This window comes from Hylobates moloch, unplaced genomic scaffold, assembly GCF_009828535.3.
Source record: "Hylobates moloch isolate HMO894 unplaced genomic scaffold, HMol_V3 SCAFFOLD_14, whole genome shotgun sequence".
NCBI lineage: Eukaryota > Metazoa > Chordata > Mammalia > Primates > Hylobatidae > Hylobates > Hylobates moloch.
The window spans coordinates 56,206,643-56,222,958 of NW_026652289.1; the positions used below are offsets into that span (position 1 = coordinate 56,206,643).

General features: G+C 40.9%; 1 protein-coding gene and 1 long non-coding RNA gene across 2 annotated transcripts in view; one reads left to right on the top strand and one right to left on the bottom strand.

Moving 5' to 3' along the window:
• Window positions 1-5,814, top strand: part of LOC116482476 (uncharacterized) — a 64,259-nt gene extending 58,445 nt beyond the window's left edge. The window contains exons 3-4 of the long non-coding RNA XR_009209642.1: window positions 2,908-3,050; window positions 5,684-5,814. This is a non-coding gene — a long non-coding RNA (uncharacterized LOC116482476). The remainder of the gene's footprint in view (window positions 1-2,907; window positions 3,051-5,683) is intronic.
• On the bottom strand, window positions 4,413-14,132 carry TMEM202 (transmembrane protein 202). Its single transcript, XM_032175959.2, has 5 exons — window positions 14,052-14,132; window positions 13,551-13,806; window positions 5,692-5,841; window positions 5,225-5,356; window positions 4,413-4,751 (listed from the first exon to the last, which is right to left on the bottom strand). The coding sequence occupies exons 1-5, from the start codon at window positions 14,130-14,132 to the stop codon at window positions 4,555-4,557; spliced, it is 816 nt and encodes a 271-aa protein (XP_032031850.1). The 3' UTR covers window positions 4,413-4,554.
• Between the last annotated feature and the right edge of the window lie 2,184 nt (window positions 14,133-16,316).

Sequence of the window (16,316 nt, forward strand, 5' to 3'; positions counted from 1 at the left end):
GATGGAGCTGAAAACCATTGCACGAGAACTACGTGACGAATGCACAAGCCTCAGTAGCCGATTCAATCAACTGGAGGAAAGGGTATCAGTGATGGAAGATCAAATGAATGAAATGAAGCGAGAAGAGAAGTTTAGAGAAAAAAGAATAAAAAGAAACGAACAAAGCCTCCAAGAAATATGGGACTACGTGAAAAGACCAAATCTACGTCTGATTGGTGTACCTGAAAGTGACGGGGAGGATGGAACCAAGTTGTAAAACACTCTGCAGGATATTACCCAGGAGAACTTCCCCAATCTATTTTTTCTTTTTTTAAGTAGAGATGGAGTTTCACCATGTTGGCCAGGCTGATCTCAAACTCCTGGACCCAAGTGATCCATCTGCCTCTGCCTCCCAAAGTGCTGGGATTACAGGCATGAGCCACCATGTCTGGCCAAGTATTTTTTTTAATCACTCTCATTATTGAGTTCTAATTTAATTTCATTACAGTCAGGATCCATGGACTGATATATCCTTTGACATTTATTGAAACTATATAGTATTTGGTCAATTTTTGTAAATATTCTAGATAGATCTGAAAATAAAATAGTTTCTCTTTTCGTTGCTTGTGCTACCTAGATTTTATCTTATTGCATTTTTTATTCCAATTAGTACTTTTTCATTTTAATGATTTACAGTTGGTTCTTTCTTATTTAAACCTGTTCTTGTTTTATTTCTACCTATTTTTGTTTCACGGTTTTGGGTCTTTTTTTAAAATTTATGATTCTGTCATATATCTGTGCATCCTAAGAATACTTAGTCTTTATCACATTATACCCCAAATTAATCTAGAATGATTTCATATTCTGATTGTTGACTTTGTTAGTTTTTTTCTGAACTTTTTTTTTTCAGACAGGGTCTTGCTCTGTTGCCCAGGCTGGAGTGCAGTGGCATGACCGTGGTCACTGGAGACCCGACCTCCTGGGCTCAAGGATTCAGAAACTACAGGACTTCCCAAGCTCCTAGGACTACAGGAGTGTGCCACCACACCCAGCTAATTTTGTAATTTTTTGTACAGATAGGGTCTCACCATGTTGTCAGGGCTGGTCTCAAACTAATGGGCTCAAGCAATCCTCTTGCCTTGGCCTCCCAAAGTGCTGGAAGTACAGGCATGAGCCACCACGCCCAACTGAACATTTCTTTACATGTCTGGAATTCCTATGTGTAGGCACAAACATTTGGTTTATTTGTTTTTGCTTCTTTCTCCCTCTATGCTTATTCTATCATACCTGGTAGTTTTGGGGTTTCCTTACATTGGCCAAAGGCCTCAGTCCAGAATCAAGTCTGATAATGTGGTATTTTAGATTTTCTGTTCTATTATGCTACCAATGAATATCACAGACACAGTTAATGAGCCCACAGGCTGCTTAGTTTAGCAAGGTTATATTTGTGTCCTTCTCCCCGTTTAGGTCTGCAGTTCCAAATAAGCTAGTTAGTGCTGGGCAGCAGTTTTTGTTTAGCTTCTTTTCTAGAGCTCCTCTTTGATGTAGGGTTGCGAAGCTGGCTTTAGTCCATGTCTTGAGAAGCACTTTTAGTCCCTTTCACCCCACAGGAGCTATCTCCCTGTTCACCTATGCTTTCTTTGGGACTTACAGCCTACGAAGTCTAGGGCTTAGCTTGAATCATACCATTGCTTTTTTCTTTTTTCCAGTCTATGAAAATGTTTATCTTGTTTTAATTGGACTATTCTTTCTCTCTCTCTCTCTCTCTTCCCACTTAACCTATTATAAAATATATATGAAACAAAGAGAGTGCACGAAAGGGTAATTTACTGAGCTATCTGACTGGAAATCCACTTAAGATTTTTTTTTTTTTTTTTTTTTTTGAGACAGGGTCTCACTCTGTCGCCCAGGCTGGAGTGCAGTGACTCAATCCCAGCTCACTGCAACCTCAGCCTCCGGATTCAAGCAATTCTTCTGCCTCAGCCTCCCAAGTAGCTGGGATTACAGGTTCGCACCACCATGCCTGGCTAATTTTTGTGTTTTTAGTAGAGACAGGGGTCTCACCATGTTGGCCAGGCTGGTCTCGAACTCCTGGTCTCAAGTGATCCGGCCACCTTGGCCTCCCAAAGTACTGAGATTACAGGTGTAAGCAATCGTACCCAGCCCACGTAAGCTTTTTAAGGAATTATTTACAAGCAAAGAAAAAGAGAAAAAAGAAATCGAAAGCATTCAGTTTCTAAAGGAGCAATGAAAGATTGTCTTTGCTTGAAAGATAATTCTCCAGTAGCAAAGTGGAAAACTTAGTTATAATTACTGCCAATTATCCTCTAATAGCCAGGGCACTTGTTACTTTCTTTCTTTTTTTTTTTTTTTTTTTTTGAGATGAAGTCTCACTCTGTTGCCCAGGTTGGAGTGCAATGGCGCGGTCTCGGCTCACTGCAACCTCCGCCTCCCGGATTTCAAGCGATTCTCCTGCCTCAGCTTCCCAAGTAGCCGGGAATGCAGGCGCCTGCCACCACGCCTGGCTAATTTTTGTATTTTTAGTAGAGACGGGGTTTCACCATGCTAGCCAGGCTGGTCTCGAACTCCCGACCTCAGGCAATCTGCCTGCCTTGTCCTCCCAAAGTGCTGGGATTACAGGCGTGCCATCGTACCTGGCGTTACTTTCTTAATATCTCGCTTCTTCCACTTTCACTCAGACTTACTTTCTTCTCTTCACCCTATTTAGAACTTTTGTTCCCTGAAGAGTCATCAGTGTTCAGCATCCTGTCAATTTAGTCATATAATTAAAGTATTCAAACTAAATTACAAATAAAGATTGTGAACCCAGTGAGTACTTAACCAGTTAATGTATAGGTTAGAGTTTGTGTGAGTGGTAATGTGAGGAGGGAGAGCTGGCTTTGACTACGTGTCTGTTCTTACAACCAGACAAAGGCCCAGAAACAGCCTGAAGAGCCTCTGAACTAAGGCCACTTGAAGTAAGGAGGCACAAGTAATTCTGCCATAACGAAACTCACCTGGTTGGAAGAGGGGCATGAAGAGAGAATTTTCTAAGGCAGGATCAAAATGAGGTGTGTGTATATATGTCTGTTTGTGTATCTGTGTGTGGGTGCATACACGTGTGTGCTGTATGTAAGCTCCAACCCACAGGAATAAAAGCATAAGTATTAACTTAAAGGGCTTCCAGTTACCATCTGGAAATGTTTGGGAATTACTGATCAGGACCAGGATTACAAGAATTATATAATTGCTCAATGTCTATTATTTGTGTTTTCTGCAAAGTTTACTGGTGAATCTCTAAATTAAACCAAATAGACCCAAGGGCTTATCTTTACATGCAGCAAGAGGTGAAGCTGGACACTATAGTCAATTTCATTGCCAGCTTTGGAGAGAAGAATGGATCTCAACCAGTAAAGCAGTAGTGGTAGCAACTAAGGGTATGAAAGACAAAATGAGTATGAGGAACTTTATGTGTGAAATCTAGTCTGAGTGTGAAAGGGATCTTTAGCCATCAAAAGACCTATATGATTGCCTGAAAATACTACCTCCTCCCTCCGTACTTAGCTTTACAGGATATATAAAACATGGAAAATCTTTCAGCTTGTATAGATATAGATGTAGATGTGTTATAGATATAGATAGATAGGCCTATCTATCGATCTATCATCTATCTATCAATATCTATCTATCTATCTATCTATCTATCTATCTATCTATCTACCTATCTGCTGAAGGAAGCCCTTTAGTCCCATTTGGCTCAGTAAAACATAATTGATGCTTAAGGAATCAAAGGGGTCACCAGCCTGTCAAGAATTTGATGGAGTTTACATGAAACTATCTTCTGGGGGCAGGGCAGGGGGAAGGAAGAATCTGATGGAATCGCTGGCTCTCTTCACAGAAGAATACATATACAAGTTTTGTATAGAATTTCAGGGAGTTTGTGGATGCCTGGTTAAGGTATCTCCCTGCCTAGGGAGAAGCAGTGGTTTTATGTAATAGACTGTAAATGTTTCAAATTACCAATCCTCACAGTAAGTGGGACCTCATGGATTCCCTGGAATCTACCCAGCACCTCTCAGTTCCTTTGAGTAGTAGGTCTTATATCCATTGATATTTATTCTATTTCTGGTAATGCTATCAAGTTCAGATTCAACAGTATTTGTCCAAGTGCTTTCCATCCTGAGTATACCCAAAGCCACACATAATAAAGAAAATTCCAAACAGAAGTAATTAACATTCTTCTCCATGGGCCATTCTGGTCCATGAGATCTCTGATACCCAAAGAGGTCTCTGGTCTACACACTGCATCTTTCATTAGTTTCTTTCATTCATGACTCTAAACATTGTTGTTTTCTTTCAGAAATGTTTTTCTTAAGTGAGTTATTACTTACTTTATGACTGTCATAGATATTTTGGATCCAATGCACGCAAAAGACATTTCCTCAACTTTAATGCTGTCTCCTCCAGTAATATGGACATGATATTAGGAGAGTTTCCAAGAATTTATGTGACCATTCCCAACTCAACTTCTCCCTTGCTTTTAAGACAAGCTATAGTTAGGTTTTCCTATTACCATCACAGTCCTGCCTTTGGTAAATTTTTCTCTCTCACACTTAGAGATTCCATCTCAGACCTTGGCCCTTCATCTTTAGCAGGTGATACTGTAGTCACTGGACCAACCCCCAGCCTTGATCTCTCTGTTGGAATCACAGTGACGTTTTCATCACGGGCAGGAGATCTCGAAGTCACGTAGTTGAGAAGAGAGATGATCCCTAGGGTAAGGGAATAATTTGAGGTGAGGTTCAATAGGCAATGGTCTTTTGGCTTTTAAAATTCTTACTCATCCTTTAATAACCAGTTCAAGTGGCATATTTTCAGTGAACCCCTCTCTCCCCCAGCAGAGTTACTTTACCCTCCTGTGCTCTAATTGCATTATAATATTTCTCAGACTGATTAGGACAAAGCTTGAACCTCCTGGATTCAGATCATAGTTCCACTATTTTCTGTGTGGTCTTGGGCAAGTTACTCAACTTGTCCATGCCTCACTTTGTGATAGAACAGGTTACTAATGCTAGGTTTTCAGACTCTAAAATCCACCCTTTCTTCACTATGCCCCCCTGACTCTCCAAGTATCAGTGTCCTGAAAAGGAACAGTCAGTGCATCTATTTCTCCTGGATTATACCTCCCTTTCCCGAAGCAATTTCCCTATCCATCCTTCTAACATAAAGCAGGGAAGTGACTCACCAGCAAACATGTAAAAGATGTCACTGCACCAGTTAAGATAATAGGTCCATAGGAGATCTGATTCCATGGCATCCCTAGCATGCCAGTGAACCTGTGCCACAAACAGGTTGAGGCAGAGGAGCAAGCAGGTAGCTAGGGCCAGAAGGAAAGATGTCACAACCCATCAGCATCTTCAGTCTGCCTTCCCCACCACCCCCTGCTCTTTGGCCTCCAGAGGCCATATGTATAGCAAGGATCAAAAAGATAAAAACTTGGGGATTGACCAAGATGAGAGAACAGGCTCTATACCCTGGTAAAGTCAGCTAAGTTGTGTTCTATATAATTAGATAAGGCAGATAGCTGGCAAGTTGGTGTGATACTGAAGAAGAGCAAAGAGATAAGAAAAAGAGTATGAGAGTTCCACAGAGAAAATTTGTTACCTTGACTATTTTACCATGGTAAAATACTGTGCCCGTCTAGGTCTGTACCTGAGATGAAGCTGAGCATGGATACCTTCAGATCCAAGTTGGTGGTCATGCTTCCTTGACTAGGGAGCCAAGAGCGGAAGAGCCAGCCAAGGCCAATAAGTATGGTAAAGACAGAGATGAGAAAGAAGGCCCTGGAATATTGGAGATAATCTGCATGAAGAAGAGGAAAGGAGGAGCGTGGTTAGTCCAGTGAGGGACCTTCCCTTAAAAAGGCCAGATAGAGTCTTAGAGAAGGATGTAAGAACAAAGGATGACGGAGCAGAGCTTGCTACATGACATCCTTTTTGCTTGGAATTTCTTTACTATGATTGTTAAACTAAAGATAATATACAAATACTTCTGCATGCATTGATTTAGATATAAACTAGCTTATAAGAGGTGTCACCAATGACAAAACAGATTAAACCTTTTTCTTGTTTCTAATTCTAATTCTAAAAGTAGTAAGTAATATGCGTTCAACATAAGTATTCAAAAGACTACAGAAGAAAAAAGAAGCAGGAAAAAAATCAGCCACAATTTCACTACCTAGAGGCAACCATTGTTAATATTTTACTTTTCCACCCTCTGTACATAGTAGATATGATACTAGATATCATGTGGGTTTTTTCTTAAGAATATATGATGTGATTTTCCCCAGTATCTGTTGTAAATATTATTTTCAATGGCTACAAAATATTCTATCATATTAATGTACTTTGCTTAATGATTTACCCATTGTTTAGTTCCATTTGTTTTTCACTTTCAGCTGTATCTGGCATGTACAGGCCTTGTCAGCCTATGACTACAAAATGAAGTCACATTTACTTTATTTATTTATTTTTTTTTTTTTTTTGAGACACAGTCTCACTCTGTCGCCCAGGCTGGAGTGCAGTGGTGCAATCTTGGTTCACTGCAGCATCTGCCTCCTGGGTTCAAGCAATTCTCCTGCCTCAGCCTCCCGAGTAGCTGAGATTACAGGCACATGCCACCATGCCTGGCTAATTTTGTATTTTTTTAGTAGAAACAGGGTTTCACCATGTTGGCCAGGCTGGTCTTGAACTCCTGACCTCAGGTGATCTGCCCACCTTGGCCTCTCAAAGTGCTGGGATTAAAGGCGTGAGCCACCTCACCCCGCCTCATTTACTTTAATTCCATATTATGATGATTTCAAGCCCCAATTTACCAAACTGCAGGAACTTACCACAAAGTATTTCCCCCCACTTTTTTTTTATGCTGAGAGTCCCCCAAAGTCCTATCTCATATTTGTTCAAGTTGCTCTTATCCAAGTGCCACACCTCTCCTTCTTCCATCTTTGGCTCTAGGTGTCTTCTCTTTGGCTCTGCCACTGCCGACTGGATGTTGGTAAGAGAGCAGCGGGGATATGCTCAACCTTAGTTTTTGCTACCACATCCCTAAAATGGAACAGGTTCTTCGACTTCCCCATCAATATTTTACTGAAGATTTAGAAGATAAGTAGCTGTAGCTTTTCTGAGCTACCAGACACCCAGGAATATCTTCAGTATCCCTTATAAGGTGCCTCCTTATCTAGCTTCTTTTTCTGTCCCAATGTAGCAGGGACCAGCTCACCCCCACCCCAGTGGTTGGAAAGTTCGCTAACCACTTAAATGCCTAAGAATCCAAGTCCAGCTTCTGAGTAACCCAGAGAGCAGAAATTATCTATCAAGCTTATCCAGTCTAATAGCTGCCTCCTTTTCTCATTTTGTTCTCCAGAACCTACCACTTACTAATATGATGAATTGCAGGAATTTCCATTCAGAGAAACCACAGCCCTATCCACAGAGGTTAAGTTGCTCTGTAGCCCCAACAAGTGAGCCACATTAAAACATAGTAATTCACAAGCTGCACATTTTCTGAAGACTGGGTTATTCAGAATTAGCAGTATATGTAGCCAGCCAGAACATAAGCCCAGATTGAGCTGTATGAAGCCCAGGGTAACAGGCAGCCTTTGTGGTATTTAGTCCACAATCCTCCATGAGCTCTAGCAGCCCTTGTCTATAGCCCTGGACTATTGTCTGTATAGCCCTCTGACTATAGCTAACTGGACTAAGCATGGGAACCTGACCCATCCTAGGACAATTTTATTCTTATGCTTAGAAATTGGATATCCTCTTTTGCTTGCTTGAATTGAGAAGATTAAAGTTTGACCGGGGGTATCACCTTTTAGGCACTTACACACTAATAAACAGGAAAAACCGAGCTGTAGAGATAAAACAAAGCATAAACAAAGCTGAATGACAAAGTGACTATAGAAAATCTGAGTGACTGGCTGGTTTGATTTTCTTTATATGAGATCCCAGCCTCCCTTGGAATCCCCTAAGGTCCCACGAACTTCCTGCCTTGGGAGTCTATGTTATTCTTCTGAGCCACATTTTTTTTTCTTTATCTTTTTCTTTGAGATGGGGTCTCAGTCTGTAACCCAGGCTGGGGTGCAGTAGCATGATCTCTACTCACTGCAGCCTCCAACTCCCAGACTCAAGCGATCCTCCTACCTCAGCCTCCTGAGTAGCTGGGACCACAGGTGCACACCACCACACCTGGCTAATTTTTTGTATTTTTGGTGGAGATGGGATTTCACCATGTTGCCCAGGCTGGTCTCAAACTCCTGAGCTCAAGCAATCTGCCCACCTCAGCCTCCCAAAATGCTGGGATTACAGGCTTGAGCCACCACATCTGGCTGATTCTTCTGAATCTTTATAAATAAGTTCACTCTTTAGCTTACATTAATTCAAATGATTTTAATATTCAAAACACCAAGGAGCACTGTCGAGGATATTTCCTGTCCAACTCCAGCCTAACATATAAAGTCCAGTTCCTCTTCTACCATAAGGAGAAGACTGTAACTTTATATATTTCTTACAATTCTCTCTGTGTTACCTTCTCATCTCCTGAAAACGACATAAGCAAGATCCTCACAACTCCAAAGGAACAATTTAAAGATCTGCAGCATAGAAGAGTCTAACCTTCCCAAAGTAACCAAGTCTATTAGGAATAATCATATACAACAAATTATATAAACAAACTAAACACTTAGATTCAGAGTCTAAGACATCTGCATTTGGTTAACTTTATAGTTTTTTTATTCATATTACTCTAAATAAATAAATGCCCAAAAGCTGATTTCAAGCTTCTATCTCCTGTAACACCAAAGCTGATTTCAGCTTTTAAACAACAGTTTTTACAACAGCTTACTCATCAAAGTTTCAAAAATCTTAGGATCTAAATTACAAAAGGCTCTGCTTGTATGTTTCAGTAAGAAGCCTTGGTCCAGAAAAAGGAGTGCCTGAGATAAAATGAACACCCCTGTGTCACCTGTCTGGGTCAACCGTATCCAAACATTTCTGATATTTTTCTTACTGATATACTTTGATGCAGACTTAAGTTACAAGAATACCAAGGCACCTCTCCCAGCTTACTGAAACTAATACCTTGGGAAGAGAAAGGATGTCACTTTCAATTTGAGGAGGAAGTACAAATCATCTGAAAAACTTGGTAAGATTTTTGTAGATGTTCTCGGGATCAGCCTGGCATCAGTCAGCGATGCTACACTTCAGAGTACCATCGGGTAAGATGTAAAACCCCTACCAAGATTGCAGGGGGCATCACCTAACCAGAAAGCGGTAGTGTTCTGTGGCATCCCCTTAGATCTCAGTGAAATGAGAACATTCACCATTTGGCAGGATCTCCTTCTACTGTTGTGGAAGTAAAACTTGGCCAGAGAGCTTTCGGAAAGTGGTGCTGCTGGAGACAAGCTGGGGAATCAGCTCACTTATTTAGCCAAATCTGAACTTCCATGCTGCTGCCATTGTGACTGCTTTCAAGGCACAGAAGGCAACACACAACTTCTCCAGGCTCAGATAAGGTGCCCCAAGTGGGTGGTTTTGGAATGGAAACGATCCTGGGTGGAGACTTAGGACCCTGAAGAGGTATCTATGAAATCTGCTTAGTATTTAGGTCCCCTTGTAACCCAGTTGGAGTGCCGGAATAAAGCATCCCTACACAGCTTGGCAATGTGTACTATACGGTGGTTCCTAGGGTCCTAACTCTAGGGTGCCCAGTGCCTTGACAAAAAGACTTACCCTTTCTTTCCCACGCTCTGCAAAACAGTTCGAACTACTCTCTGTGGCAATATATCCTTTACATTTCAGCCTGATCTCACCAGTGCTATGGGAAAATAACAGAAGGGTCTGTTCTACAATTGAGACTTCCTAGTAAAAGTGAAAGATACTGTCCTTTCCTCCCCATCCCTTCTTCATCCCGTTAGCAACAGCCACAACAGAGAGGCTATCAGTCATCTAGACCCCAGTGAAGTCAGAGACAGAAGCACAACACCCTGAAGTGAGCCCAGGGAATAGGAATATGAGCATGCACATTCTTAAACACACCTGAGATAGCCCCTGTGAAACTTATGAAAATGACTTAAGAAAGGAAACTGTCAGGGAGGGGAACGAAATTCTTGCAATCCAGTAGGTAAAAGTTTGAAGTCATTGAATTGGACAGTAATTATTAGACAATAATGTATTTGGAGGCCAGGTGCAGTGGCTCATGCCTGTAATCCGAGCACTTTGGGAGGCCGAGGCAGGCGGATCACCTTAGGTTAGGAGTTCAAGACCAGCTTAGCTAACATGGTGAAACCGCATCTCTACTAAAAACACAAAAATTAGCTGGGTGCAGTGGCGCACACCTGTAATCCCAGCTACTTGGGAGGCTGAGGCAAGAGAATTGCTTGAACCCAGGAGGCAGAGGTTACAGTGAGCCAAGATCGCACCACTGCACTCCAGCTTGGGTGACAGAATGAGATTCCATCTCAAAAATAAATAAATAAATAATGTATTCGAGCAATAATAACATTATATTGTTGTCACAGGGAGATAAGGCCTGGACATTTTGATTACATTTTGGGGGATTTCTTATGAGATCTGTATTGCAGACTAATTACTGACTCTTGAATTAGAGCTAGTTATAATAACATGGAAAATAGGGTGGATACTTGATTTATACTTGTGTACCTTAAGGATTCAGTTGACTTTCTCTAAATAATTATGGTCTGTAGAGATAAAACAAAGCATAAACAAAGGTGAGTGACAAAGTGACTCTACAAAATCTGAGTGACTGGCTGGCTTGATTTCCTTGATTTTCTTTATCTGCATAAACGTGAATCCAGGGCTCCAAGAAATAAACTATTCACTGCTTTAAATGACATAATTTCGGGATTCTAATATATTAATTTTTTTTTTTTTTTTGAGACAGGGTCTCACTCTGTCACCCAGGCTGGAGTACAGTAGCTCAATCTCAGCTCACAACAACCTCTGCCTCCCAGGCTCAAGCAATTCTCCCACTTCGGCCTCTCAAGTAATGGGATTGCAGGTGCCCACTACCACGCCCAGCTAATTTTTGTGTTTTTTGTAGAGACAGAGTTTCACCTTGTTGCTCAGGCTGGTCTTGAACTCCTAAGCTCAAGCGATCCCCCACCTCAGTCTTCCAAAGTGCTGATGTCAGAGGTGTTTGAAACAGAACAACTCCATCTTGAATAGGGGCTGGTTAAAATAAGGCTGAAACCTACTGGGCTGCATTCCCAGGAGGTTAAGGCATTCTTAGTCACTGAATAATAGGAGGTCAGCACAAAATACAGGTCATAAAGACCTTGCTGATAAAACAGGCTGTGGTAAAGAAGCCAGCCAAAACCCGCTAAAACCAAGATGGCAACAAAAGTGACCTCTGATCGTCCTCACTGCTCATTATATGTGAATTATAATGCATTAGCATACTAAAAGACACTCCCACCAGTGCCATGACAGTTAACAAATGCCATGGCAATGTCAGGAATTTACCCTATATGGTTTAAAAAGGGGAGGAACCCTTAGTTCCGGGAATTGCCCACCTCTTTCCCCAAAAACTTATGAATGTAATTCACCCCTTGTTTAGCATATAATAAAGAAATAGACATAAAAATGGGCAACCAGCAGCCCTTGGGGCTCCTCTTCCTATGGAGTAGCCGTTTTTTTATTCCTTTACTTTCTTAAATTTGCTTTCACTTTACTCTACGGACTCATCTCGAATTCTTTCTTGCCCAAGATCCAAGAACCTCTCCTGGGGTGTGGATCAAGACCCCTTTCTGGTAACACTGGGATTATAGGCGTGAGCCACCACACCCAGCCCTAATTTATTAAAAATTTATTAAATTTATTAAAAATTTAATAATAATCTTAAGGCCGAAATTTTAGCCTGGGCACTCAGCTTAATCTTTTTGCCTAAACCTTTTAATCCATTTCTAGTTATTTCCCTGGAATTAATTTCTAGAAATGGAATTATTTACTCAAAGGAGATGAACATTTTTAAGTCTCTGGATACACCTAATCATATTGCTTTGGTTACACCAATTTGCATGGTATGTACAGGAATGCGTATGGGAGTGATAGCAGTTGCATTATCACTTAAAAATCTGTTAATATGGTGGCCGAAAAGTTAAATCTTATTATTCATTTGATTTGCCTTTCTTTAATGATTGAGGTTAAATTATTTTTCCTATGTTTATTAGATAGTTATAGTTCTTCTCTTGTGCATGTCCGTTCAAAAAGAACTTATTTGAGTTTGTGTCTTTTTAATACTTTGTGTATCCTTTTACTATATTAAGGCCATTAACCTTTATCTTTCATAATGGTTGCAAATATTTTCTCTAGTTTTCATTTTATGCAGTTGAATTGTCTGCCTGCCTTTGATTTTAGTTTCTTCTCAAGATCATGCAGGATACTGTCCCTTAATTTCAAATGTCACAGCCCATGGCCAAACAACTGATGCTCTACCTCAGAGTTGGGCACAGGTGCTCCCCTCCTGCTTATATGAGGAGAATAGATGGGACCCCTGCTTATGTGAGGAGAATAGATGCTTTACTCACATATGTTTTCTTTCACAATACCCGTTTCTTTGTGTAAATTTATATCTTGCGGGTGATGGGAAAACTGTCAGTGTAATGATATCTTTCCTCTAAGTTTTTGGTTTGATTGAAAAAGTCACGCATATGATATTTTTAGCCCCAAAAACTTATTTTAAAATATTTTGTGTTGCACTTTCAGATTTATTTAAATTCACATAAAATTTGACATAAATAACATTATCTTCACAGCTGGCATTTGTTATACCACATATCTAACGTACATTTAAGTTCTACTCCACTGCTAGGAGAAGAACAAGCTGATCTTGAAAGTTAAATCTAATAGAGGTTAAGATATTTGCTTTATCTTCCAGCTATGATCAATCACTTCTCTTCTAATTCTTCAAGCCACATTAGAATACCAATCACATTGCTTAGCAGTAACACCTTGTAAATGAGTTATTCCTAGGGCAGGCATGGTGGCTCACACCTATAGTCTCAGTACTTTGGGAGGATCACTTGAGGCCAGGACTTTGAGACCAGCCTGGGAAATATAATGAGAACTTGTCTCTACAAAAAAAAAAAAAAAATTAAAAATTAGCCAGGAGTGTTGGCACACGTCTGTAGTTCCACCTACTCAGGAGGTTGAGCGGGAAGATGGCTTGAGCCCTGAAGGTGGAGGCTGCAGTGAGCAATGATAGTGCTTTTGCACTTCGGCTAGGCGATAGAGCAAGAGCCTATCTCGAAAAACAAACCAACAGAAACAGTTCTTCCCATAGAGTAAAGAGTATAACCCATTATTTAGGACAGGAAACAACCTGGAATAGGAGACAGAAAGGGCACACTGAGGATACCAAAGAAAGATCCATCCTGCACTTGGAGAGGTGAAGGCCAAAAGATCTTGGAGGAAGAAACATGAAGGGTCAATCTGTGTGAGCAGAAAGCTCTGCAATTGTGTGGGGCCTGTGGCATTTAATTTGGTGGCACTCACAGGGTGGCTTGGGTGTGTGGCTCCAGCACAGCTCATGGTTGCATAACGTCCAGAGTCCTGCATAGAGCTCAAGGCCATTCTTGATCACCAGGAACTGTACCCAGTTCAGTGGGGACATGGCGACCAGCATTAGGAGGCTAAAACTACAGAGGCTGCCACAGAGCACTCGGATGTAGATGTGTAGCTGATCCATAAGCTGCTGCTGCCTTTGGGATGACATCGAGGCACTTGAATGTTTCTTGGCAGGAAGGGTAGGCTACAAGGATGAGGGAAATATTGCCTACCTGAAAGGATAACCCCTGATCCCCAGGGTCACCTGCTCTTCTCTACCTCAAGCATTCCCATGTGTTTGATTTATGGATATCTTTCCCTACTCCTAAAAAAAAAAAAAACCCCACAATTTTCAGGGTGATCTTTTCTGTCTTTAGGATGCTCTGTGTAGTCCTGCCTTTAAGTAAGTTCTCTTCTTCCCATCTGACTTCCAATTAGATACCTCCTCACCCTTTGGTATTTCCGGTTCCCCTTTATTTTGGGAACCTCAGGACTGTGGAAAGTCAAGGTTAAATGTTCCCTTTGCTCCATCTTGGCAGTCAGTTCTCTTTCTAACTGCCACGGAATTTGTCTCTGCGTCTCCTCACACATGCTGGCAGAAGCAAAAAGGGCCAGGACCCATGGCATAGATCCTGTTTCTGTTTTATAGTTTTGGTCTGGTCAGATCAGGAAGAAATCATCACATTTTAAACATGTGCATGTATGTGTGATGCTCCCCACCCTCCATTCTCCACTTACTCCCAACTCTTTTATTAAATAAATCCACAAATATTTTGTTAGCAGTGGCTGTGTGTCAGGCTTTGTGCTAGCTTCTGGGACACAAAAATAAATAAGACACAGTTCCCTCATAGCAAATTAAAAAAGGGGAACTCATATGCTTGTTGGCCACATGTATTTCTTCTTTTGAAAAGTGTTCATGTCCTTTGCCCACTTTTTAATGGGGTTATTTGTCTTTTTCTTGTAAATTTATTTAAGTTCCTTACAGATGCTGAATATTAGACCTTTGTCAGATGCAGTTTGTGAAAAAATTTTCCCTTTCTGTAGGTTTTCTGTGTACGCTATTGGTAGTTTCTTTTGCTATGCACAAGCTCTTTAGTTTAATTAGATCCCATTCGTCAATTTTAGCTTTTGTTGCAATTGCTTTTGGCATCTTCATCATGAAATCTTTGCTGGTTTCTATGTTCAGATCATTAGAGAAATTAAAACCACAATGAGATACCGTCTCACACCAGTCAGAATGGCTATTATAAAAAGTCAAAAAAATAACAGACGGTGGCGAGGTTGTGGAGAAAAAGGAACACATACACTGTTGATGGGAGTGTAAATTATTAATTCAAACATTGTGGAAAGCAGTGTGATGATTCCTCAAAGACGTAAAGACAGAAAGAACTACCATTTGACCCAGCAATCCCATTTTTGGGCATATGCCCAAAGGGATAGAAATCATTCTATCATAGAGACACATGCACATGTATGTTCACTGAAGCACTATTCACAATAGCAAAGACATGGAATCAACATAAATTCCCGTCAACCATAGACTGGATAAAGAAATGTGGCACATATCCACCATGGAATACTATGCAGCTATAAAAAAGAACAAGATCATGTGCTTTGCAGGAAGATGAATGGAGCTGGAGGCCATTATCCTTAGCAAACTAATGCAGGAACAGAAAACCAAATACTACATGTTCCTACTTATAAGTGGGAACATGGACATATAGAGGGGAGCAACAGACACTGGGTTCTATCGGAGACTAGGGGGTGGGAGGAGGGAGAGAGTCAGGACAAATAACTAATGAGTACTAGGCTTAATACCTGGGTGATGAAATAATCTGTACAACAAACTCCCACGACATGGGTGTACCTATATAACAAATCTGCACATGTACCCCTGAACTTAAAAATTTAAAAAGGGGGCAACTCAGATGTCTCCAGAACTCTATTGGTTGTGGTTATAATTTAAAATTATATCCCTATCAGCAGCCAGTAGCCTGGAGTTCATGCCAGGTTTGTCTCAATAGGCTCATGAACCAGTCTGTCAGTCATGGTCCTTCATACAACATCCATTTTTTTCTTCCTTTTTTGCTCTGGTTCCCTCTTTTCAATGTCCTCTACTCATGAAGCCATTTAAGGGCACTGCTATACCACTGCCACTGCTGACAGGGCCCACTATGAATATGCCAGTATCTATAGCCCAGAAGACTATAAGCCAATGTGCTAAAAACCACTGCTCTTCAAGATACCGTAGCAGTGCTGGGTTCAAAATGTTCCATATGGCCCCCAAAGGACATGTATCAGCATGCTCACAGCAGCACTCCATAATAGCCCCAAATTCAAAACTACCCAAATGCCCATCAACAGAAGAATGGAAGATTGCAGTCTATTTATACAATGAAATAGTATACAGCGATACTAGTAATATACAACCACCTGCGTGAAGAGGGATGAATCTTATCTATATAATGCTGAGCAAAAGAATCCAAACACAAAAGAGTACACATGTATGATTCTATTCATATGAAGTGCAAAACAGGCAAAACTAATCTGTGTTGTTAGAAGTCAGAAACACTCTGGGGAGGAAGATGGCTAGGTATTGGAAGGAGACATGAAAGGGCTCTTGGAGTACTATAAAGGTTCATTCTCGATCTGTGCACTGATGACCAGCTTTCTGTATGCACAATTTTTCTATATGCATTTTGTTTTGTTTTGTTT

Excerpts from the sequence above, each read along its gene's own strand:
- TMEM202 (XM_032175959.2), bottom strand. The coding sequence starts at position 14,132 with ATGGAGCAAAGGGAACATTTAACCTTGACTTTCCACAGTCCTGAGGTT. Across the intron at positions 13,807-14,051 it reads GGAACCGGAAATACCAAAGG|CCTACCCTTCCTGCCAAGAA; the intron begins GTGAGGAGGTAT and ends TCATCCTTGTAG. Across the intron at positions 4,752-5,224 it reads CATCTTTTACATGTTTGCTG|GGATCATCTCTCTTCTCAAC; the intron begins GTGAGTCACTTC and ends CCCTTACCCTAG.